Source organism: Schistocerca piceifrons, chromosome 4 (genome assembly GCF_021461385.2).
Source record: "Schistocerca piceifrons isolate TAMUIC-IGC-003096 chromosome 4, iqSchPice1.1, whole genome shotgun sequence".
Classification (NCBI taxonomy): Eukaryota; Metazoa; Arthropoda; class Insecta; order Orthoptera; family Acrididae; genus Schistocerca; species Schistocerca piceifrons.
In genome coordinates, this window is record NC_060141.1 from 327,113,710 (window position 1) to 327,139,449 (window position 25,740).

General features: G+C 41.6%; 1 protein-coding gene across 1 annotated transcript in view; it reads right to left on the reverse strand.

Moving 5' to 3' along the window:
- Nucleotides 1-25,740, reverse strand: part of LOC124795821 (odorant receptor 43a-like) — a 73,362-nt gene that overhangs the window by 43,236 nt on the left and 4,386 nt on the right. The window contains exon 2 of the mRNA XM_047259903.1: nt 16,230-16,329. Within this exon, the coding sequence (XP_047115859.1) occupies nt 16,230-16,329 (100 nt within the window). The remainder of the gene's footprint in view (nt 1-16,229; nt 16,330-25,740) is intronic.

Sequence of the window (25,740 nt, forward strand, 5' to 3'; positions counted from 1 at the left end):
CTAGAAACACTGCCCAACACACCTGTACAAAACTCCATCGGATTTTCACTGTGGTTTCCATTTCACGACCGATAGTTCCTTACTTTCCGAATATACAAGAAAACACATATACTTGTATATTTTGCACGAGATATCTCGCCATTTGGTCGTGTATGACCAATGATTACATTTGAAATAAACCTTCAACAGATTTTACTGGACTGTTACTTGGATCGCAGCATCATGTTAGGCTTTAGCAGCTACAGGTTTCACAGCCGAAGTAAATATCTGAAGGACAATTATCTGCTTCACTGGCTGTCGTAACTTGCATTAGACTATCTCCTTGTTTTGTCTTTTTCGCTGCTGGAAAGTTGCAGTTGCGAAGACATTTTCAGGTGTATGGTATCATACGTGAAACGGACATACTTGGGCTGCAGTCAAAACATGTTGGTAAAGCGTTGTTAAAATGCTATTGAGAGCAGCACTTTTTTTAAAAAATAAACGACATCAAAATGTTTAGTGAATAGTTGTGACATAACATAACACTTGGAGGTATAACGGTATATCTGTTATTGTCGCACAAAAAATCATGGCGTCCAATCCATCAGAAATATGTCATATGCCTATTTCTCTTTATGTTGTACCGTGCAAGATGTTCAGCCAACAGCAGTTTCCGGAAAACTAGACTATGGGTTAGTGGTTGACTGACAGTTCCATTGGTCAGGGATGGAATTCTATTACAGCAATTTTTCTTTCTGAATGAGATGGCAATTTAAGAACGAGGGGTCTCTCTTACAACCTACTGTTGCAGTAACAGTTCACCGTCAACAGTAGCTAGCATGGCGCGATGCCCAGAAGTTCCACGGGCTGCTACGGCGGCTACTAATAACTCCGTGTGGCAAGCGCCTGCTTAACAGAGCGGTATTAATAGACCGCTCATTATCTCACTCTGGTGAGCACATGATTGCTCGCAGCCTGTCCACAGAAACGGTTTGTAGTTGCAAATGTTCTCCCTAAGTAAACTGGAACTGTTTCCACAATGGCCAACTGGAATGTGTAGATAAAACCAGACTCGTAATCACGGTTAGACTACTAATATACAGGGTGAGTTCCAATTCCAATGACAATATTTCGGAGGTTACTCGGGGATGTTTCCTGAGTGTTCTGATGCAAGTGACCTGTGATCTCTGCTGGCTCGTTAGAGAGTAACTCCATCTCGTTTGATTACTTACGTCATTTATCTTTGTAACTACATCTACATGGATACTCTGAAAATCACATTTAAGTGCCTGGCAGAGGGTTCATTGAACCACCTTCACAATTCTCTATTATTCCAATCTCGTATAGCGCGTGGAAAGAATGAACAACTATATCTTTCCGTACGAGCTCTGATTTCCCTTATTTTATCATGGTGATCGTTCCGCGCTATGTAGGTCGGTGTCAACAAAATATTTTCGCATTCGGAGGAGAAAGTTTGTGATTGGAATTTCGTGAGGAGATTGCTCGATTCTGTCTAGGGTCTCTTTTTTCCTGCAGTGTCAGTTAACAGTGAGTCACAGCGGTGAGGAATCGATCTAATGATGAAGAGATGGTATAAATGGCCGTTATGCACTTAGTGCGTGCGTTCACTGCCAATGGAGATCTCTTGGCTTGAACAGGAATTCGGCGTTCCAATTGTATTTAGAAGCCTTACTGTGATTGGGATGGTGAAAGCATTCGAATGTTTTATTCCTAGTTTGCCCACTATCGGACTCCTTAACAAAATGAGTGAAACAATATGCAGAATCACAGTAGGCACATTTGGTGAAAGCAATATCTATTATTCCTCAGAACCACAATCTTGAGCTGGAAAATTTTATGCCACTCGATTCATATTTTTGAATACAGCAACATGTGTGGGAGTACTGCACCCAGCCGCTTGCCAGGAATATTGAAGCATAGGCTGATATACTGGAGCAAACAGCTGGTTATGGGTAACAGAATGTATTTTCATTATGAAAATTCTACTTCCTAATTTAGTGTCAGTCACTGCAGAGAGTCCTTATAGAGCTTGTTAGCCTTCATGCATATGGGCCGGCCGTTATGGCCGAGTGGTTCTAGGCGCTTCAGTCTGGAGCCGCGCCACCGGTACGGTCGCAGGTTCGAATCCTGCCTCGGACATGTATGCGTGTGATGTCCTTAGGTTAGTTAGGTTTAAGAAGTTCTAAGTTCTAGGGGACTGATGACCTCAGATGTTAAGTCCCATAGTGCTCAGAGCCATTTCAACCATTTTCATGCATATGCCGGAAGAAATATACATGCAAGGACTGTACGAATTTTGTTGTTTTTAGTGGAATGATCAAACAGTCAGTATCTATACCCGCAAATGAATCATTTACTGTTGTTGTGGCCTTGTGAGCACTCCAGAAATCATAAAAAGTATACACTTCTGATTATTTGCTATATTTTCATTAACAACATTCATGAAAAACGATTTTAACCAGTCTTTTGACATTTTCACAAATGTATGTTTGCTGGAGGATGGTTTTCAAACAGCCTGTTTAACTTTCGGGTGAAGAATTTTTTCCCGAAGACAAACATACAGTTTTGTTAGGTGTCTACTCATTGAAAGTCCAGCATCTTCTGTACAACTATCAGTTGTATTGCGTGCTGTCTGGACCACGGCAACTGTTGATTATTCCTCTGTGTAGATAGTGTTACACCAGAAGTTGGTTCATAGTTAAATGCACTTTGATCAGTGGCAGTATGTGGAAACTTGCAGTTCTTCAACAAAATGGGTCCCAGACTGACAAATATCTCGGTCTTTCTGTACATCTCTGGATGTCATGCAAATCATTGACGAACATTCTGTTTCTTTCTTAAGACGTGCTAAGAAAGCCCAGAACATTTAAACCTTTTGTGCCCAATTTCTCTTGCTTTTTGCATGGTCCAAAATTTCGGTGTGCCAGTAATGGACAGATTTTCCTTAGTTCCGTGCTATGTCAGTTTGGGATAGAATGTTTTGTTTTATCTCCAGTTCTTTCATTGCCTTGTTTCCTTGAAATACCTGTTCATTACGTCTTTTCTTCTCCACATAATCAAGTATTACTTTGATGTTCGATGTGCTTTTTACAGATGGATGTCTGCAATAATGGGCTGTAGGTCGCAACGTTTCGTGAATGTGTGTGGTAATCATCATAAATACGTTCCAGAAGTTTTTCCGAAAATTTCGTTTGAGTACTAACAGTACCAGATTTGTTTTGTGGTGAAGGTGCATAGTCATTAGAACTGTTGGCTTCTCTTTTAGGAGTACTGTTTCCGCTACTGCTTCTAACGCTACAATCACCAAAAAAGCACTGCAACAAACACAAATATTATTAATTGCGTTAATGTCCACAATCCTATTGCTATGTAACTTCAGTTGAGCAGTCAAATGAATATCCATGTTTCTGAACAATCAGATCCACCAAAAATATTGCCAAAGTGTCATAATCTTGTTCTACAATGCCCTCCGTTAGATAACAACTTCTTAACTTGGATTCTGCAATATTTAAAAAATGCCAAACAGTAATAGTTACTTTCATTTTTGCTTTATACGTATGACAGTACTGACACACGTATATTAAAAACTTCAAGTACTCGCTGAGGTAGCTGATTGCCTGTTAATCATCTCCCTACCCCTCCTCCTAAGAGACTGCAACTGCTGTTGTGTACAAGAGCAACATATTACACGCCATCACAGGCGTGGCTATAAATCTGAGATTGGGTCTGTATACAAATGTTTAAATAGAAATTTTTGTTCAAGCCGAGAGACGTCTCTTGTGAGAGCAATGGAGTAACAGCACAGTGACTATGAACGTGTCCCGTAGCGACAGCAACAACACCACATATCCTTTGCATTTGTAAATTTTGATGGGTATCACTGTTAAAGTACAACTAACTAGCCCGCACCATCTAAATTTGCACTGTTGCGCAGATATTTTCAGATCAGTACAGATACGGTATCTGACCAGAAGCATCCAGACTCCTACGTACTGCCTAACTGACCACTAGATGTAACGATAAATGAACGCGTCAGTATAGAAGGGTACGATCATTTCATTTCGTTTCAATAGAGAACCAGTAACAGCAGAATGTGTCGATCAGCACAGCTCAATGACTTCGAACGCTGACAAGTCGCTGGATGCCATCTGAGTAACAAGTCCATTAGGAGAAATTCGATCTTTCTAAACCTGCCCAAGTCATGTGCTTGTGATGTGACTGTCAAGTGGGAACGCGAACGACAGCTATAACAAGACTAGATAGACATAATTTCTGATGGGCAGGAACGATCGAGGATTTCGTATAGTGATTGTAAAAATATCGCATGGAAACAGCGGAAGAAATGACTCGTGAGTGTGACTAGCAGTCCAGACAGCGCAATGACTAAGCGTAGGAAGTTAAAAAGAATAGGGTACAATGGTCAAGCAGCTCGTCATAAACCACACATTTCTGTAGTCGATGCCAAGCTACGTTAGAGGTGGGATAAAAAGCAACTCCACTGGATAGTGGATGACTCGAAACGTGGGATTTGGAGTGACGAATCACGATATACCCTGTGACAATCCAATGGAAGGGTATGCATTTGCTGAATGCCTGGAAATGTTACTTACCATTATGTGTGACACTAACAGTGTGGTACGGAGGACGCGGTGTTACAGTACAGGAGCGTTTTTCGTGGTTAGGATGTGGTTCCTTGTTGCGCTTAAGAAAATATTAAATGTGGAAGCATAAGAAACATTTGCAGCATTCTGTACTGCGTGCAGAACAAAAACAATTCGAAGACGATGCTTGGTTGTATCAGTGTGATAATGCACTGTCGTAAAGGAGCATCTGTGAGGCAATGAACTGTGAACAATAATATTCGTGAAATGGGCTAGTCGGCTCAAAATCCCCACACGAATACAATAAAACCCATCTGGGATGACTTAGAACGACGTCGACTTCCCTCCACACGTCAGCGTCCAACATCACTACCTCCTCAGCTTTCAGCGTTTGAGGAAGAGGGGACTGCCATTCCTCCACAGGCTTTCATACACCTCATTCAGAGTATTCCCATCAGAGTTCGAACTGTCATAAAGGCGAAGATCGACACATACCATAGTAACGTGGACTAACAGGTTTCCGAGTACTGTTGATCAAATAGTGCACAAAAGTAAATCTGGGTTCTGTCTCTAGGAATCTGTAGAAATGCACTCGTAGGAAGACAGTAATGAGAAAAAGGCCTGTACCTCCCCTGCCCTAATTGCCTAATGTCATAGGTATACTTATTTCCAGTGAAGGACTGCTGAATACTGTGCGACTACGAAAGACGTAAAATGTTTGATCCTTTGATTTATTCTTCTTCGTGCAAAGGAGATTTATAAGAATCATACACTGATGAGGTCCACCACTAACCATGTACCTTGCTGGGATAGGGCAGCTTGCGTGCCTCTTCTATACAGAAAGTCATATCGTAGGTGCAACTACAACGGAGAGGTATCTCTGGAGAGGCCGCAAAAATATGTGCTTCCTGAAGGTACTGCGAAATGCTCAAAGCAAGGGGAAACTACAGCCGATACATTTCCCGAGGCTTAATGCTGGCATCTTCGAGGGTAAAATATTTCAGAGATAAAATATTCTCGTATTTGGATCTCTGAGCGGGAACGACGAATGAGGATGTCACCAGGAGAAACAATACTGGCGTGTTATGAAATGGAGCGTGGAGTGTTGGATCCCTTAATCGAGTAGCTTGGTTGGAGAATTTAAAAAGGGAAATCAAGTTGTGCGTACTGAGAATTAGCGAAATGCGCTGGGTTTCTGGTTAGGTCAATACAGGATTATCAACACAAAATGAAATACAGGTGATACAGGGGTAAGTCTAATAATGAATAAGAAAACACGAATGCGTGTCAGCTACTATGAACAGCATAACCAACGCATTAGTGGCCAAGAGAGACACTAGGCCACCACTCTCCACAGTCTCGTATTTACTAGCACCGCACAGGATGAAGAGATTGAAAGAATTTACGATGATATAAAAGAAATTATTCAAGTAGATAAGTGAGACGAAAAATTAATCGTGATCGGGAACTGGGACACGGCAGGGAAAGAACGAAAAGAAAAACAGCAAAAAACCGTGGACTGGGAGGGAGCAATGAAAGAGGAAGCCACCTGGTTGAATTTTGCACAGAGTACAATTAATCAATTTTGCATTCCATGTCAAATCGCGGAATTTCGGAACATTTTCCTGCTGGACCATCACGGATTTCCATGAAATTTGTGTTAAGATTCGCACAAGTCCCCTATGAACTTTGGTAAGGTTTAACGCTCTTCGAAGCAATACTGACCAAGATATAGTCATTCGTTTGACTCCATCAACGACTTTGTGCAAAGCGAGAGTGAATTTCTGGGAACTTTGAGTTGTTATATCAAGGGCAACAGTTCATTGAATGAAATGAAATTTGTCCATCTTGTACAACTTTTTGTGCTCTCTTGAGTATAATAATGAAAAGAATTTTACGACATTTAGCCATAAAATTTTAAGCAAAATCGTCCGAAAAAATCGGGTCCCGAAAAATGTCAAAGTTTGGCTTCTTATATCTCAGGGACTAAAGCTGTGACGACCATGAAAAATAGAATGTAGTAACCTAGCAACGCAAAGTTCTCAAATATAAAGTTTCTTTTGGCTACTACCTTCCAATACTGACTAAATTAAGTGTAAAATTGAAGATATTGAAAAAAGATTTAAAATGCACTGTTTCTTACTTGATTTTGCGGAAAACTATGCTCTACAAAACTTTGCAAATTGATCTCCTTAGAAAGACTATGGTTTTATCCGGAAAAGTGCAACTGATTACGCGACGTAGTCTAGCAATAGTAGATAATTTGAATCACAGTCGGGCGCAAAAATCGTGGCACGGAAAAAAAATGTAAATTTCCGATACTTGTATCTCGTACATTAAACGCATGCCGAATATGAATATCTCGGTAGCACAAAAATGTGGAATACAAAATTTCATTCACCTACTATTCACCAATAATTCATCTAATATTGAGAAACGGTGAAAATAGGGTATATGAGACACTTCTTTTACAAATAACTTTCTCTATTTAACTTTCAAAACCAGTTTTATTCGAAACAACGTATTTTGTACCCCCTTCCCCCCCCCCCCCCACCCCCACCCAAGAACACTGGATTTAATTTCCAAAATGGGCTAACAATACTACGAGAACTGAGGCAAAGTAGTTGGAAAAATCGCGCAAATGTATAAAGTTTTAAATTTGCCTTTCTATGTTATCTCATTATCTTGTGTAACTTCGGGCTCAACAGCTTAGCAACAGGTTTTCCAATATAAAATATCGTTTAAGTACTGCTTTCTAAATTTGCACAAAATCAGTTCAAACTTTTTTTCCGTAAAAATTACAAAAATAGATCACATTCAATTCGCCTTTAGAAAATTTGTTTTCCATAATTCATTTCAAACTAATCAGTGTGGGAAAGAGTATATACTCAAACATCCACAAAATCATGTTCGATTTTCCAGTGTGCGCTAACAATACCTGAAAATGACTGACAAACTTGAGGGAATGTACCACGGCAACAGGCTACATTGCAGTAATCTGTTATGTGTATTTTCTTGCTTGTGTTTTCTGTTTTAAAATTAACAAGTAACATCTCACTGTTTTTCGTTGGTCCATGATGACACTGTCACTACACGTTAAAGAACATGAACCGATAATGTGGTCGCCATAGGGCCCATGCATTACTAGCCACGAATGAGCTTCTTCATCTAGGTTCCCAAGCCTTGTTTGGTTTCGTAATTTACATTCAAAGCCTTGTGATGGTATCTGTCAAGAGTTATTGAATCTAACTGACAAAAGAAAAAAAGAGAAAATTCAGCAAGTGAATCAGGTAATGTGGAATACATCCGGATACGGAAATGAGACTGAGAGGAGTGGCAAATCAGAAAAGGCAGGTCAAGAAGTGCAAGCTTGTAGAACTACGCACGAATATGGGAAACGCAGATGGACAATAAAGGATATTTAATAAGAGCTTTGGAGAAACGTCTGTGTGAATATTAAGAGCTCAGGTGGCAATATCATACTAAGTAAAAATGGGAAGGCTTAAAGGTGGAATACATACGCAGAGGTCTATATATGAGAAACAAGCTTGAAGATAATATTATAGAGTGATAAGAGATAGCAAATGAAGACGACATAGAAAATATGATACTGCAAGAAGAATTTGAGAGAACTCTGACAGACCTAAGCCGTAACAAGTCCTCTGAAACAGACAACAGCCCCTCAGAATTATCGACATTCTTGGAACAGTCAGCAACCCTTATGTTATCTCCAAGATTTTACTTGCACCTGTCCTCGGTGAAACCTACAACAACGAATTAAGACAGTTTCTAACAAATTTATCCACATTCGTGCGAAAATAGAAAGCTAGTTAATCAGTCGGCAGCCTTCGTTCAGTGCAATACGGGCCAGGGATAGAAACTTGCTACTCGTTGCGGAGGCTTAGAATCTTGCGCAGACCGTGTGTTTCAGGCTCGACCGTCTAAGCAGATCCAAGCTGTTCGCCCTCCGTCCTAACGTCCTGCTGAATCTAACACAAGATTAATGAAGTAAATAGCGAAAGAATACCAGTCGCCTCTATGGAGAAACCTTTTCTTAGTATCTTCATAATATTCCAGTGTAATATCATGCCACTTCATGAAAAAAATCTGTACTGCTTCTGAATAATTACACATTCATAGTTCAACTACCGGAGCAATATGCTTAGTTAGTTCACGTCTTTTCTCTCCAAGAACTATCCTTAGACATACCGTCATTTTATGATAATGGATACCGTCTGTTACATCAAGGAATAAAACCTAGTGCACGAGCCGTATAAGCAACACAACCTATGTGGTGTTGGTATAACACAGCTGCATCACATTCACATAGCGCCTTTGGTCTGTAAGTAGCGCACTTCCCATGCCATGAATTGTAGACGTTTTTGTTTCTCAGACTCAAGTCCAATATTTTATATATTCATAAATGAGATATGTTTCGCAAGGTACACGAGACAGGAGAAATTCTTTCAAACTTCAAGAAAAATGTAACAACTCCGATTGCGGAGAAGTCACGTACTGACATATATGAACACTACCGTACTATCCGTTTAGTAAGACATGGTTGCAAAACATTAACATGAATTATTTACAGGAGAATGGAAAAACTGATAGTAGTTTGAGGTCCGGGGAAATGTAGTAAAACGCGATGCCAAGCTCACTCTTGACTTATCATAGAAGATAAACTGAAAAAAGGCAAAGCTTTCGACGACGTTGTCGGCAGTAAACTTTTTTGAAATTCTAAAGGTTGGTTGCATGGGAGTAAAAAGATATCTACAATTTCTACAGAAATCATACAGAAGTTACTAGGGTCGAATGACAGTAGTTGACGAGGGAAAGAAACAGGAGTGTAGCCTCTCGCCTATGTTATTCAATGTGTATATTGAGCAAATGCTAAATGAAACCGAGGAGAAATTCAACACGGGAATTAAAGTTCATAGAGTAGAACGAGAACCGTTCCCGTTAGCCGATGGCATTTTAAAATAGTCAGAGGCGGCAAAAGACTCGGATGAGCAGTTGAACAGGATGGTAGTGTCTTGAAAAGAGGATATAAGATAAACATCAACAAAAGTAGATAGAGGCTAATGGAATTTAATCGAACTGAATCAGGTGCTGCAGGTAGAGCTTTTTAGGAAACGAGTTACTAAAACTATTCAGTGAGTTTTGATATTTGGGTAGCAAAACAATTAACGATGATCGAAGTAGAGACGATATAAAATGCGGACTGGAAATAGGAAGTAGTGCAGTTCTGATAAAGATAAATTCGTTAACAATGAACGTAAACTTAAGTGTTAGAAAGTCTTTTCTAAAGGTATTGGAACAAAGCTTAGTCTTGCATGGAAATGAAACGTTGCGAGTAGAAGGTTTTGAAATGTGGTGCTACAACTGACTGTGGAAAATTACATGGGTAGATCGAGTAAGTAATAAAGAGGTACGGAATCGAGCTCCTGAAGATAGAAACTTGCGTCATAACTTGACTAAAAGAAGGAATAGGTTGAAAGAACACAACCTTAAACATGAAGGAATCATCAGTTGGTAATGGAATGGAGTGTAGTGGTTAAAAATTGTAAAGATAAACTAAGGCTTGATTAGAGTAATCCAGTTCAATAGGGTGCAGATTGCAGTAGTTATCCAGATATGATAGGGCTTTCACAAAACAGACTGGTGTGGAGAGCTGAATAAGACCAGTGTGCGGACTGATGACCACAACAACAGCACCTGATGAGCATTTCTTTTCCTGGAACCACAAACATGTAAGATTTTCGAAAAGATTTTTCCACCAAATCCATACCTCGGATTCTGTTGGTGATAGAAAGGTAGGGTCAAGTGTTTTGGATAGCCCTTGGGGTAACGACCGTTTGTATATCCTAAAGAAGAATCGTCTTATTGTAACTATGCTACTGTACAGGGCCAAAGAATGAATATTACACCCTTCCTGTAGCTTAGGCAAATCGAGGAGATACGTTGCTTCTTTCTGCATTAGATGTGGTCTACGGTGCGCCTTAAGGGGCTTATGTAGGTACCATTTAGTTCACGAGCGGTTCATGAGAAAATCTGAAAAAAGCGTTTTTCATCATTTTTAAACCGTGTGCAGCGAATATCTAAAAAACCTATCCGCAGAAAATTGCCCACATTTTAACAGTATATTCTCTGCGCATTTATCTAAAAGTGCCGTCTTCCCGTTTTCAAATATCTTTATCCGCTATACGTAAACACCTGAAAAACACGGTTTACGGTACTAAAATAGAGCCGCGGATTCCAAGACCGCTATGCACATAAAATGGATGTCATTTTTACAATATATTTCTAAGATCCCGATCTCGGAAAAGCTTGAAAATTTTCTTGGCATATTTCTTCGTAAAATATGCACGTAAAATCCCGTGTGAGGCGCACACGTAGTTTATAAAGTGACGTAGCACAGAGAAATATGCTGTAAAGTGTCTCCGTTATCATCAAATGGGTTTTGAGAACCCTGAGAAATGAAGTACATACAAAATTTTTATGTACGTAAAATTTGATCTGAGGTGTAAAATTATTTTTGTGTTGTTGGAATTTCACATAAGTAAACTATCAAAGGCCCGCCCGGCTAGCCCCGCGGTCTAACACACTGCTTCCTGAGCGGGAAGGCGTGCCGGTGACCGGCGGATTAGAGTCGAGGTCCGGTGTGCCGGCCAGCCTGTGGATGGTTTTTAGGCGGTTTTCCATCTGCCTCGGAGAATGCGGGCTGGTTCCTCGTATTCTGCCTCAGTTACATTATGTCGGCGATTGCTGCGCAAACACTGTCTCCATGTTCACGTACACCATAATTACCGCGAACACATTTGGGGCTACACTCGTCTGATGTATGTGAGACGTTCCCCGGGAGGGGGGGGGGGGGGGGTCCACTGCGCGCCAAACCGCACAATTACCCTGAGTTCGGTGTGGGACGGTGGTTGGGTAGGTGTACTGCTGTGGCCTGTTGTTGGGTTGTGAACCACTGAGGGCTACGTCGAGACGAAGCCTCTCCTTCCTTTCCAGGGCCCCGGTTCAATACACAGAACACAATACACACAAACTATCAAAAGTAGACACATCTAAATATCAAGTTGATATTTATATACAATGAAATGAAGCTTACACCTTTGTTTCGGACGTCTAATTTGCATTACAGCTTCACTACATTTGTCAGACATCCAAGTTTCCACTCTTTTTATGTATTGTAGATACTTACGAGACATTTAATTACGAGACAATTGGTTTACATAACCTGATATTAATTTTCGTCCATGATTTGTGGGATGCTTTTTGACGTCGCAACACTTGAAAATGGCCTAAGACTAAAATACAGCCGGCCGGGGTGGCCGAGCGGTTCTAGGCGCTACAGTCTGGAACCGCTCGATCGCTACGGTCGCAGGTTCGAATCCTGCCTCGGGCATGGATTTGTGTGATGTCCTTAGGTTAGTTAGGTTTAAGTAGTTCTAAGTTCTAGGGGACTAATGACCTCAGAAGTTAAGTCCCATAGTGCTCAGAGCCATTTGAACCATTTTGAACTAAAATACAGATAGTGAAAGAAACACATTATATACAATCAAATGGTGGAAGCATCTTTTCGAGAACAACAACACCGATGACCCAAAACATTATGACTAATGCCCTGTGGTATTGCGGCCTTCTGCGATGATGCTACGGGCGACATTCACCTGAGCTTCCATGGGACCAGCGGTAGTAGTTGCAGGCGCCATGATCGCTGTGGACAATGTGAACATCATTGCGGACAATTTGCATCTCTACGTGACATGTCTTCCCCGATGGCTATGACATCTTCCGGCAGGGTAACTGAGCGTGTCAAAAGGCCAGAATCGTGCCACAGTGGTTTGAGGAGCATGATGGTGAGCTCAACGTTGATGTCTTGGCCACCAGATTCACCTGACTTGAGCCCGATGAAACACATCTGAGTCACTACGGCACTCACAGACCACCATCCCGTAATTCTGGGAACATCGTGCCTTTTGCATAGGCATCTGGTGCTACATACCTCCCGAAACCTACCAAGAACTTGTCGAACCAGTACCATACAGAATCTCTGCAATATTGCATTCCGAAGGTGGACCAACGCGGTATTAACCAGGCAGTGGTGATGTTTCAGCTCACTGTGATATTTACATGTTCGAAGGTCAATGTCTGATGATCAAAAAATAAACACCCAAAAGTAGACGAACAAATCGGAAGAAATTTAAAATGGGCGGAACACGTTAAATGACTGAGATACTAAAGAATAATGTTGCAAACGATTTGTCGCGTAAACAAAGAATTCTAAGTGGAAGAAGAAAATCACTGTAAGAAATATCATTTCACATAAATCCAGCAACAAGAAAGGTGAAACATAGAATGAATCCTTATTTTAGTGATTGGGAGTGAAGTAGTTCGAGCCCAACATCGGATGGGCATGAAATTTTTAAGACGTTCGTGCGAAGAGACGTACTGCTAGATTTGTTAATGGTAGGTTCGCCCAACACTACTGAGAGAATTTAGAGGACCGACATTTGAAGCTGAAAGCAGAACAATTTTATTGCTGTCAAGGTACATTTCGCATAAGTACTACGATAACAAGGGAAATTAGGACTTGTAGGGAGGCATACAGACGGTCGTTTTCTGCTCTCTCCATATGCTAGTACAAGAAGAAAATAAGTGACTAGGTGTGATACAAGGTACTCTTGAAACTTCCTGGCAGATTAAAACTGTGTGCCGGACCGAGACTCGAACTCGGGACCTCTTCGTCGCGCACCATACAGTAGTTCGCAGAGTATGTATGTGGACGTAAAGGTACTTGTAAAGGAACAGAGGTAAAACTGATGGCATTACTGCACTGAAGACGTGAAGGAGTCAGGTTTTACGTAACATGCTATTTGATATTATTAATAAATAAAGTAACCAGTTCTACTAAGAAATTGGGAACCAGAGTCGAAGTTGACCACCGACAAATAAATTAGGCTCCTCTTAAACCGAATATTTGTTAGTAGCTAGAGTTTTTATGGCTACTGACAATTTATTGAAAAACGTGATCCTGAAGTTTCAGAACATTTTTTCATCTTGTACGTACACAGCTATTTTGAATATTGATTTTACTGTTGACAGTCAAAAAGGTTATACGTGTTTTCGAGAGCTCGGCGAATTTTTACTTACGAAAAAGATGAATAAAACAATTTGCTTTAAGTTTTGCTTGAAAAAATGGTATAAAGTGCAGCACCACATTCTAAATGTTGACTGTGGCTTTTGGCTGGTCTGCTATGAGTAAAACAAGAGTTTACGGTGGCATGAACGTTCAAAAAGGATCGAGAAGACGTTGAAAACGACGAACACCCTGCACACCGTAGCACATCAATTACTGACGACAATATGGAAGAAGTAAAGAAAATGGTTCTGAAAATCAACAAATCATCATCAGAGAGGTTGCTGATGATGCGGCATATCCTCTGGTTCATGATAAGCATTTTTTGCGGACCTTTAGGGCACGAAACGTGTAGCACGAAAGTTTGTTCCGAAATTTTTGAATTTCGACAAAAACTACGTTGAGCAGATATCGCTCAGTAATTGCTGAATGAAGTCGACAACGATCCAGAATTCGTAAAGAACAGTTGATGAAACATGAGTATAGTGGTATGAGGTCGAAACCGAGGCCCAATAGTCCCATCGGAAGCTGGCTCAAGAGCCAAGACCGAAAAAAGTTCGACAAGATCGATCGCATGTTAAGGTTCTTCTCACTGTTTCCTTCGATTACAATGGTATAGTGCACCTTAAGTTCCTGCCTTACGGTCGTAAGTCGGTAAGAAATATTACATGGGTGTTCGCGTGAAGCAATCAGGAGAAAACGACCAGAATTGTGGCAAAACCACTCGTGGAAAATGCTTCATAATGCTCCCACTCACACCTCAGCGCTTGCTCGTGATTTTTTTGCAAAAGAAAAAACCGTTATCTTGCCTCAGCCGCAGTATTCGCCAGACATGGCTCCCTGCGACGTCTTTCTATTCCCGAGACTGAAGAGTACAATGAAAGGACGTCGTTTTGCTGATAAAGGAGATAAAAACAGAATCGCTGAACATCATAACGAAAAGTCAGTTCCAGAAGTGATTCTAAGACTAGAAAAAACGCAGGCACATGTGTGTTATATATGAGGGGGATTGCTTTGAAGGGGACAAGCTGAACAAATAGAGATACCTAAAAAAAAATTCCATTACTTTTTGATCACTCTTCGTATTGTGAAAAGTAATGGTCCCAAAACACTTCCCTGGAGCACGACCGAAGTTTCTTTTATGTCTGCAGATTTTTCTGCATTAATAATGACATGCTCTGTTCTGTCTGCCAGGAACTCTTCAGTTCAATCACAAACCCGGTCTCGTATCACGTATTGCTCGTAGTTTATTAATTAGACTACAATACCGAATTGTATCGAACGCCTTCTGGAAATCGAGAAACACAGCATCAACCTGGGCACCGGCATTTACTGCTTTCTGTGCCTTAACAGAGCGAGCTGGACTTCACACGCTAGTTCTGTTTATTCCTACAAAGAATATTTTTCGGTCTCCATAAATGTCATAACACGCGAGCATAAAACGTGCTTCGAAATTCTGAAAACAGATTGACGGCAGCTATGTAGAATTTTAGTTTTGTGCCTTTCTTCAACAATTCTTCTTGGAAACGGGAATGATCAGCATATGTTTCCAATCACTGGGAACCCCTCGCTCCTCCAGAGACCTACGGTAGACTGCAAGTTCCTTCGCATATTCTGTGTTAAATCGCATAAGAATACCTTCAGGTCCAGTCATCTTTCCTCTGGCTAGCGATTTCAGTTCACTGAAATGTACCGCGGTCATTTATTTCGCTTTCTCTGTCATTTTTAGGTTTGTGTCGTACTATTTTCCTCATGAAATAATTTTGAAACAAATATGTTTGGTATTTCGGCCTTGTCTATGCCATCCACCGTTTCGATGCCGGTATAATCACAGAGTGTCTGGACAGAGGGCGTTGATCTGTTTACTTATTTAACATGAAACCAAAATTTCTTACCATTTTCTGCCCGGTCGGTTGATAGGACTCTACTTTCGAATTCGTAGAACTTCTCGCGCTTCGCTCTCCGTAAGCTAATTTGGCTTCGTTCGCTTTCTGTTTGTCTACAAGGCTTTTGCTGCAGTTAAATCTGTACTCAAGCAATCTTTGCTTTCGAGGTAACTTTCTGACAATACTGTCGAACCATGGTGGGTCTTTCCCATCCCACATAACTTTGCTTTGATGACACGTCTCCTTAATACATTGCAAATGAAAAGTCACATCGAAATACTGTGTAACTGGAAACCAAAACTTGACAAGATTCTACTTTGTGTATTCGAAACATTAAATATTAAAGATAGCACACGCAACACATTTTGAATCTCTAGCACGTGTGAGGCCTAACAAAATAATTTCATAGAACTTCTTTTTTCTGACATTGATCGTCGGTCAGTTAAAGGATGGGGAATTCTAGATCTTCTCATGATAAGGTTTAATGTTCAGGCCTGTATACCATTGTTGAAAGCATTGTTATTCTCCTGTGCGAGTTCGTGCCTATGATTGCTCTTATAGCCACAAAACGTATATTATGAACACCATTGTACTTACATATGCCGCTGGGAAAATCAACATACAGCCGTCGAACACACCAAGAGCCAACTGCATCATTGCAATGGGGTTCATGACGCTTTCCAGGTGCTGGACAAATCTGAAAAAGGTTAAGTTCTGTTAATAAATGAACAAATACTAGAAAATTACGTTTCAGTCTTTCTGCCTTATAAAGCAGGTGTTGCAGATTATTATATTATTACCTCTAGTCACCCCACCTTTTTTATTTGAGATCAACATTGGCGATTCTTTAGTTCGTTTTTCAGACTGATTCGAGAGCGAAGTAACAGTCACACATTTTCGTCACTGATTAATGTTTTATGTCGCTATAATGTTGTTTCCTAGCATATCACGTAAAAGTTGTTTTCCTTGATACCATACCACTAAATACACTACCGGAAAAAATTTAGTACACCTGGAAAGACAACGTCGCCTTTGATCCGATGATGGCATACGCCACCTAGATGATAGTGGATGTACTGATAATGGTATCAACGTCGTCCGCCAGCAGTAGCGTAGTGACATAGCTACCAGAGCCCCGTCTGTGTCTACCCTTAATAGGGAATACTCACAGATAGAAGGCTCAGTACTGCACAAACGCGTAAAGCCAGCAGGAGGCAACTATGCCAGGGAGACGCACTCGCTTGCTACAGCTAACTGAGGAATGGGGTGAAAATTGTGGCCCTCGAAGTGGCAGGAAGATCCTTTCGGAAAACTGCCACACAAGTACGGTACAGTTGGGCAACGATGCTTAGTAGCGTCATGTGAATATTCTCAAACCCGTAGACGAGGTTCTGGATGTCCAGGCAGCACAGACGCCAGCCAGGATCGTATTGTAACGGCAGCAGTGGCAGACCGTACAGCTACCACAGCACAGATAAAACGGTTTGTGAGTTCAGACGTGAAACACAAACTGTTGCGAACTGGTTATTAGCTGTAGGACTACGGGCACGCACACCTATAGCCCGTCTTCGACTCACGCCACAGCATCGACGTCCACGGCTCGACAGACGCCGTCTGAGGATCGCTTGAAAATGGAATGACTCGCAGTGGTCTTCAGCGATGAAAGCAGATTCTGCCTGCACGCAAGTGATGGTTGCTTGCGCGTACGACATAGACCTGGTGAGTACTGTCTTGCAGAGTGCGTCCTTCCAAGACACACTGCCCCCATCCGGAGCCTTACGGTCAGGGGTGCGAGAAGCTACAACTCTCGTTCACCTTTGGTGTTTCTGAAGGAGACATTAACCGGAGCTTGGTATGTGCAGAATGTTATTACACTCTTTCTTGTAACAGGAAGGTGACATGTTGTTCCAACAGGATACTTCTCGACCACACGCTGAACGTGAAACTAAATGTGTTCTGCGAGACATGCAGCAATTTGGCCAGCACAATTTTCGGACTTGTCTCCAATCGAGCATGTGTGGGGTATGATGAGACAGAAGTAAATCGTGCGACTCGTCAATCAACAACCCTCACAGAACTACGTGAACAGGTTGAGCAGGCGTGGCGTGACCTATTCTAGGACATTACTCGCAATCTGTCCGAATGACCAGATGTCGGAGTCAGTATGTGCACTGCCGTCCTTGGAGGGCACACAACATACTAATATTGGTGTTTGAACGTGGTTCGATACCTGATTCCTCAGAACCACTTCTGCTATTGATCTGTAATTGTAATCATTTCATGTATTTCATATGCATTGTTACAACAATAAATCTTGACTAAATGGAAACCTCTAAAAGGGTGCACTTATTTTTTTCCGGCAGTGCATGTTCTACAATTGTGTTCCCTGCACTAATTTCAAGAAATGAATTCCGAACCTTATGCATAACGAGCTTAGAGGGGGCAACTTGTAAGGTGTCAGGTAAATCCAACACCTTCCATGAAAACCCTGACATGATAAGCAAATCCGGCAGTATGTCACATAGCTCCGAATAAATCCTGACATTAAATTAACCAAAGTAATACGATCAACGAGTGAGCAAATGGAATACCACAGACTAACACAAGAACGCCTAAATGTATGTCATACCTTCCCACCGTGAAACAGACGCAGTTCCGAGGGGATACATGAGAACAGAAGCCGAGAGCAGAGTCGTGTAAGCGAGAAGACCCTACGACAAGGGACGGACACCCACGTCGCCAGTCGACCGCCAAGATCACCCCCAGCCCATGTTAAAAGATAGAGCCCTCCAGAAGAACAGTATAGATCTTACGATAACACTAAAAGGGCCACACCACCCGCAAGTTTTAGCGTGAGACTTTTTCGCGTCTCTGTTACGTTGCAAATGTTAAAAACATTGCCCCAGCACGAAAAGTATAACGTTTCTCATTGGATGGACAGAATTTTTGTAGGTGGAGCTTAAGGTTAACATTGAGACCCTGATTGGTCAGTTGAAAACACAGCCAGATAGCTTTTTTAAAACCAACTTCGGTAAATTGTAGTAAAGAGAAGTTAGGAGAGAGTTGCTTCCGAGACGGCGAGCTGTGTGGAGCTGTGCTATCCTCCGCCCCCTGACGAACACTGACAAGGTAATGAACGCACGCGATGTCGCATTTTTAAGCGCATAAGGCTTCACTCAGAACTGCAGAAGTCTCATCTGTTACATCCTCTTTTTACGTAATACTAGTGTCCATCGTCAATTAAATCTCATGGTGTTCACGTTTGCTACTTGAAGTAAAAAATCTGAAACGCGATGATTTTTCTGTTATATGATTATTGAGAAACCACATCAGCCACTGTAATTTACGACAAGTTAGATAAGTAATTAAAGATAATTGAGGGTCACTGTAGACCATTTTGATAGTTTTCTCTTTTATGAAACTTAACTTAAATTTAGGTTATAGATGTGATATGGCATAGGTCATCCTTCGATCCATTGTAGAACTTGGAAACCCATTCAGGGAATATTCGTTCACATTTTTGTTGAACGCATTTGGTTTTTATCATCCTGTATTAAAATATTTCCTTTTATCAATAGTGCAATTTATAAACAATGTTTTGTGAGTAGAATAAATTTTGCAATGGTAAACTTAACTGCTTTTGCGACGTTATTTTACCAGATAATTAAAAATAGGAAAGCCTTGAACCCCTTCCACTAAATTTAGTTAGTATTAAGATTCTTTTACAGGGAGTGCAGTGGAGCTGACGCTGAAATCATTAAGTATTTGATTATATCATCGCTAGTCTCACTGAACTCTTCTGAACTCTACATGTCATGTGTGGTCTGGCGTCTCTTTACCAGCAACAGGTCCCAGGTTCAAACTAGTCAATTCCCTAAAAAACACGCTCAGAGCGTCGTTGCGCGAAAGTGGTAGGGAGACACGACTTAGAACAAACAGACACCACACAGAATGTTAGAAACTCTTAATCAAGAGCAAAGAGCACTAAAGCGAGCTGACTTGTGTGGCCGGCCGTTGTGGCTGAGCGGTTCTAGGCGCTTCAGTCCGGAACCGCACGACTGTTACGGTCGCAGGTTCGAATCCTGCCTCGGGCATGGATGTCTTTGATGTCCTTAGGTTAGTTCGGTTTAAGTAGTTTTAAGTTCTAAGGGACTGATGACCTCAGATGTTAAGTCCCATAGTGCTCAGAGCCATTTGAACCATTTTTTTGACCTGAGTGATGTGGTGGAAGAGGTGATGGGGGGGGGGGGGGGGGGAGCGGAAGGAAGCAACTATTGTATATAAGTTTCGTGGAAAGGTATGGGTGGAGAAAATGTGTATATTAATCACCAAATATACTAATATTTCTACTTTATAATAGGTACCAGCCACGTTCAACGTATTTAATTGCAGGTGAATCGTTTGAGTTTCGTGCATACGATTTTGATCTCACGCAGTTAACGTACAGATACATGCGTATACATTTCGTACATACATTTTTAATAGTTTTTCACTGTAGCTAGTAAAACTAGAAAAAACCAGACAAGTGCGAGAAGGACTCGCGTTCTGAGGTTTCCGAACAAATTTATTTACGTGTGTAGATAGTTCATCAAAAGGTTTTGATAAGTGAGTCTGCGAGTATCAAAATATGTAACACATATGGCCGTATCATTTGATTGCATTGTCTTCAAATTATTTGCATAGCCAACGGACTGTAGGCCTTAGTATTTCGCATAAGTTTCAACTTGATTCTTATAGCCATTCCTGAGAAAAGAGGGTATTTACAGATGGGCGTATCTTTTGATCGCAGAGACTTTTCTACTTGCCGCCATGGTGGCCGAGTGGTTCTAGGCATTTCAGTCTAGAACCGCGCTACCGCTACGGTATCGGGTTCGAATCCTGCCTCGGGCATGGCTGTGTGTGATGTCCTTAGGTTAGTTGGGTTTAAGTAGTCCTAAGTTTTAGGGAACTGATGACCTCAGATGTTAAGTCCCTTAGCGCTCAGAGCCATTTGAACCATTTGACTTTTCTAATTAACTTTTTCACAACGCCGAGGGACCATAGACCTTAGTATCTGGCATTAATTTCAACTTGATATCTCTAACCCGTCCATGAGAAAATGGAGACTTAACAGGCAAAAAGGACAACAAATGGAAAAAGAATATTTTTGTGTAATGCAATTACAAATTAACAATTCTTGGATTTTTTATTTACTTGTACTACGAAACCTTGTTTTTTGCCAAGTTTTACCATTCTAGGTCAACGGGAAGTACCCTATATGTCTTGATGAGTCAGTTTGCAAGTTTCGAAATATGGAGACATACATTATCGTACCTTTTGACTGCATTGACCTAGAAGGTTAAGTTTTTCGTGTTGTCAAAAGACCTTAAACCTTAGTACGCTACATAAATTTCAACCTGATATCTCTACCCGTTCCGGAGAAACAAAGCTGCTAACAGTCGGACAGACAGGAAATCGGACGAGACGACAAAGTGATGATATAAGGGTTCCCTTTTTCCCCACTGACGTACGGACTCCTACGAAACAACGGTAACTGAAGGAACAATGCTACAATAGGCTTATAGAACCCAGTGCCAACTGTTGTCTTCAGGTGTAATCGGAATACCCGCAAACGGTCGAATATTTTGACATTTCACGTCAAGTGGCTCTGCGTAAACTTTCTACTAATTTATAACCATTACAGGTTGTTGCCAAACTGATACTGAATTTATGTGTCTGCCTGTGTGGTAGGCGAGTATTTGCGTTCGATTTCGAAGCTTATTTTTCTGGAGGTTCGGGGGTATAGCTGTCTTCCCGTCTTCCCCGCTGCACATGCCCTTGTTAGGCACACTACTATGTATGCAGAACTCGTTAGTTTCTTTGCATGCACTTGAATTTTTCGAGCTTTGGATACTTTTTCTCGGATTTCTGAGTTCCTCCTTCCCCCATCTCATGTTTCATCCATCAGAGAGAAAAGATGCAACCGTTTCCAAAATACTTCCGCAAGTTAGTTGCAATGTGCTTACCTACACTTCAGAGATAACGCGTGAGACAAGATGAGTAAAAACCAAGTATGCGGTACTGAGCAATCCTACGAAGCCTTATCTGATCGCAGGAGTGCCGGAAGCCACCAAGTTTAATACTTTTAAAAAAGTTTTCTCGTTTTCTTTTGCTAATGATCCTCCGTTCCTGAATGATTACCTTCGCAAACGATGACACATGTTATTCGGAAACGATCAGTCTTAGTGTAAGTATTCTGATTTACAGTGTGTGATCAAAAGTATCCCGGCTGAAAATGACTTACAAGTTCGTGGCGCCCTCCATCGGTAATGCTGGAATTCAGTATGATGTTGGTCCACCCTTAGCCTTGATGACAGCTTCCACTCTCACACACATACGTTCCATCTGGTGCTGGAAGGTTTCTTGGAGAATGGCAGCCCATTCTTCACGGAATGTTGCACTGAGGAGAGGTATCGATGTCGGTCGGTGAGGCCTGGCACGAAGTCGGTGTTCCAAAACGTCCCAAAGGTGTTCTATAGGATTCAGGTCAGGACTCTGTGCAGGCCAGACCATTACAGGGATATTATTGTCGTGTAACCACTCCGCCACAGGCCGTGCATTATCGTGTTGAAAGACGCAATCGCGTTGCTCTTCAATAGAGGGAAGCAAGAAGGTGCTTAAAACATCAATGTAGGCCTGTGCTACGATAGTGGCATGCAAAAGGACAAGAGGTGCAAGACCCCTCCATGATAAACACGACCACACCATAACACCACTGCCTCCGAATTCTACCGTTGGCACTACACACGCTTGCAAACGACGTTCACCGGTCATTCGCCATGCACACACCCTGCCATCGGATCGCCACATTGTGTACCGTGATTCATCACTCCAAACAACGTTTTTCCCCTGTTCAATCGTCCAATGTTTACGCTCCTTGCAGCAAGCAATGCGTCGTTTGGCATTTACACATCTGATGTGTGGCTTAAGAACAGCCACAGTTTTCTCACCTCCCGTCTAACTGTCGTAGTACTTTCAGTGGATCCTCATGCAGTTTGGAATTCCTGTGTGATGGTCTGGATAGATGTCTGCCTATTACACAATACGACCCTTTTCAACTGTCGGCAGTCTCTGTCAGTCAACAGACGAGGTCGGCCTGTACTCTTTTGTGCTGTACGTACCCCTTCACGTTTCCATTTCACTATCACATCAGAAACAGTGCACCTAGGGATGTTTAGGAGTGTGGAAATCTCGCATACAGACGTATGACACAAGTGACACCCAATCACCTGACCACATTCGAAGTCCGTGAGTTCCGCGGAGCGGACTTCTGCTCTCACGTGACGTCTAATGACTACTGAGGTCGCTGATAAGGAGTACCTGGCGGTAGGTGGCAGCACAACGTACCTGTAAGAATGCTGTATTAGGTTACTTCCTCAAGATCTGTGAAAAATCCGTAGCGTTCCATAGAGCGTTCCTCTATCGTAGATTGTTGAGTTTAAATGTAGCAAGAAGATTGTGTTGTACATGGTTTTCGTCATCAACTGTTTTTCCTTCCTCGATCTAACACCGTTGCATTTTAATTATAGTGACCACACTAGTACCATAGTCAGAGAATGAGATCTTTAGTATCTTCATGGAAAAACTGATACATGAAATCTACCGTACGTATATGTATCAGTCATTACCTTTCATGTCTTTTAAGTCTGTAGCACAATTCATAAAAATTATACAGTTAGGTGACGGACGACATGTTATTATTACTACACAGTTCTTACAACACTGAAAAAAGAAAAACATTAGAAATAGGCAACGATATTGTAAGTACAACATTTTTAGCAAAGGATTCAATGAAAAATTAATTTTGTTGAGTGACGACTTCAGCTAAACATCCACAGAGCTTCATATGCAGCAGAAGCTTGTATTAAACGTTTACACATTTAATTGTTAGTAAGGCTGTTTATGGCGACAGGCTCAGTTCCACCTGTGCTAAAGGAAGATACTGAATTGCTTCAGATTAAATTCCGTACTCACTGCGTATTTTTGGTGTAAGTGTTTTAAGAGCAAAAGGCAATTGTTTAAAATTAGAACAGTTGCAAGTCGAGTTTCAGTTCGTAACGTCAGATTTTACAATTTCCAAAGACAACTTTGATGTTTGACAGTAAATGCGTTCAATATTAAAGTCACAGGATTTTCATATACATGAAAATATTGTGTAAGACATAAATACAGGATATTTAAATCTGTTAAAGGACATTTTCGCGAGTGGCTGTGCACTTGTTCTCTGCATATATTGCGTCGTACTTCGTAAGTTTACTGTTTTTCCGATCACTTAATCGTCGCGTCTTTCGACTCCGCAGATTGAAATCATAGACAAATCATGCAACTCAGATCACTATAGATCATGTGAGAAGCTATAATACTTCTTCTTGTTGTGTTTCACGCTCAGTGAACGACGGTATCATTACTTCTCACTTGGATGAAGTAGGAGAAGAAACCGTCTTCTTTATTCATCTCAAGGTGTTTGGACTGACTGTGTGTAAGGCCAAACGGAACTACACAAACAAAATGTAGAAGGCTGTGCAGGGATACTTCCTTAGCATTCTGGTATAAGGTACCGGTGGTCTCATGTGGTTCATAACAGAGCAGTTGCGTTTCGTCTTATACCTTACCCCCGTTTGTTTTTATATCTCTGTTTAACTGGAAATATCTACGCACCAGCGCAAATGTCGGCTGAAGACTCCGCATGTCTTGTTTGGATAGAAATTCATTCGAAGCCCGTCACGCTACTGCTGCTGACAACGGAAAAGCACACTTTACTCTTCGCCCTCAAACTTGCAGTCTGCTCGGGTCTGCCTCGGTTTTGTTTTTCGTGCAGGGTTAGTTGTACGTTAAGAGTCATGCACAGCACTACTGGATAGGTTTACTGAGGAGTAGTTGGACGATACCCAACTCGTACATGGCTCTACTTAAGGGAATCGAAGAGCAGCACAAAAACGCGGTGCAGAACAGTATGCAAAACACATCTCTCTTATATTATTAATATGATTATAGATGTCACCTTTGTTAAGTTAAAGATCTGGAATTACATCATCACATGATTAAATAGAGAGTAGCCAAGTGGAACCGCGCGCGACCGCTAAGGTCGCAGGTTCGAATCCTGTCTCGGGCATGGACGTGTGTGATGTACTTAGGTTAGTTAGGTTTAATTAGTTCTAAGTTATAGGGGACTGATGACCTCAGATGTTGAGTCCCATAGTGCTCAGAGCCATTTGTAGCCAATTAGTTAGGAAATAAATCTAGAAAATATGCACAAAACATACACTATCTGACCAGTTCCATCCGGGCACCTACTAGTGGACATAAATACGAGATTTGTCCAACCTCGGCTTTATAATGCCTTGAACTCTGCTGAGGACACTTTCAATGAGGCGCTTGAATATCGTCGGAGCAATGGTAGCCCATTCTTCCTCAAGAGTCGAAGCCAGTGCAGCTAGTGATGTTGAACGCTGGAGTCCGGAGCCAAGGCATGGGGAATCCTTGGCGACACGCGTGCCGTGTTCACACACTTACTTGACTCGACGGCAGCGCTCTTAGCGGCTGAAGTCAAACACATAGCGTCCTTGACGTTAATATTTATGGAATAACGCACCGAAATGCTTTATGACAGGGTGCATTGTCATAATGATTCAAACAATCATCGTCTCCGAACTCTTCCACCGCGCTGACAACTGGATACTGATCTTCCTTAGTTTGAACTCTTCCTCTGCTTTTTGCAGTACATAATGCTGTAAAATGTTTCACATCTGAATTCAATAGTTTCTTAAGCGTAATAAGGGAACTACAGCCTAACGAAGAAAAACACCCCTACGCCATACATAAGGCCACCTCCTTCTTGCTTGAGTGACTGCGCTGCACATGGCGGCAGGTGACATTTTCGGTTCACTCACCAAGCCTCAGACCCTGCCATCGGAATGCCACAGAATATAGAGTGATTCGATGCAACTCGTTTCTATTCATCGACTGTGCAGTGGTGTCGCTTTTTTCACCACATCAAGCGTCACTTTGCGTTGACTACAGAAATGTGTGGCTTCTGAGAAGCTAACGACCATTGTACACCATTCTTTTT